General features: G+C 47.1%; 1 protein-coding gene across 1 annotated transcript in view; it reads right to left on the minus strand.

Annotated features, from left to right (window-relative positions):
• The window catches only part of GSK3A (glycogen synthase kinase 3 alpha), a 33400-nt gene that overhangs the window by 31482 nt on the left and 562 nt on the right, over window positions 1–1356 (minus strand). Inside the window, exons 2-3 of the mRNA XM_029286036.1 lie at window positions 193–380; window positions 19–102 (exon numbers count right to left, since the gene is read on the minus strand). Of these exons, the coding sequence (XP_029141869.1) occupies window positions 19–102; window positions 193–380 (272 nt within the window). The remainder of the gene's footprint in view (window positions 1–18; window positions 103–192; window positions 381–1356) is intronic.

Consider the following 1356-nt stretch of genomic DNA (forward strand, 5'->3'; position numbering starts at 1 on the left):
TTTCCAGCTTTCCCTCACCTTTTCTCCGCTCGAGTAGAAGAAATATCGCAGGCGGACAATATTGCAGTGATCCAGCTTCCGCATGATCTGTAGCTCCCGGTTCTGAAGTAAAGACAGACAGGCCCAAATGAGACACGGAAGCCCCAGTGGTAAAACGAGCAAAAGACAGACCAGCCCCTCTTCCAGTCTCACCTTGAAACGTTTATCTTGTAATACCTTCTTGATAGCCACCAGCTCACCAGAGTCTGCTAATCGGGCTTGGTAGACAACGCCAAAGGACCCATTGCCGATCACTTTGATATCGGAATATGAGACTTCTTGAGGGCGGTCAGGACCCTGGCCGGGTGTGGCCACCACCGTGGTCACTTTACTATTATCTCCTGAAAAAGAGGAAGGACGGTCAAGCCCAGATGGCTCAGACGGGACAAAAGTCTGATTTAGTCCAAGCGGCCTAATTTAAACTTCCTACATGTCTTCCTCTGTCTTTCCCAATCCATCTCCACAAACGACACCCTTAACACATGTCCCGTTCCAATTAAAAAGATAATCTTCACCAAACCCAGATTAATACTAATAGCAATAGGCGCCCTGGGTGCAACCCCGAAACAGCCCGAGCACTCCTTGAATACCATCAGCATTGAGAAAATCCCCATCAGTCAATTGCAAAAAGGCAGCTTCACTCAGAACAGCTGACATCCTGATACATATCTGTAACACCTTCAAACATGCTCATCTGCCTATTCCAGGTCCCTGGGAAGGACTTGATAGGTGGACAAAAATACCAAACCCAGTCTGAACATCTGGCTGTGTGTTGAACCATAGGAATAATAATAATAATAATAATAATAATAATAATAATAATAATAATAATAATAATAATAATAATAATAATAATAATAAATAAAAAAATAAAAAAAACAAGCTGGTTCATCCTTGGCCCCATGGTTTGCAAACTCAAATTCTACCCTAAGACGGACGACCCAGACTCCTACAAAGCACATCATCACATCCCAACTCCTGACGCGCTTTCAATGCCAGGAAGGAGCAACTAGATGCCCTAGTAGCAAAGGTTGACCTTTTAAGGTGTGACGGCCGGCTCATCGCTACTAAACCCGCTACCAAACCGGGGGTAAGTCGTAAGACAAATTGGGGGCAAATAAACCAGGGAGACGAGCAGAAGGACAAAAGGTTGGGGCCCGCACTTGTTTTTGCCCAAAGGAGCTGGCAAACCACTACCGTGGGCCTCATCCTCCCGCCTGCCTCACCCGGTTTTCCTGCTACAACTTGCATCCCTGGTGAGTTTCGCAGTCAGGGCTCGCCACTCCAACGCCCTCACCCCTCGCCTGACCCCCCCCC

This window comes from Protobothrops mucrosquamatus, unplaced genomic scaffold, assembly GCF_001527695.2.
Source record: "Protobothrops mucrosquamatus isolate PMUCROS unplaced genomic scaffold, P.Mucros_1.0 scaffold2763, whole genome shotgun sequence".
NCBI lineage: Eukaryota > Metazoa > Chordata > Lepidosauria > Squamata > Viperidae > Protobothrops > Protobothrops mucrosquamatus.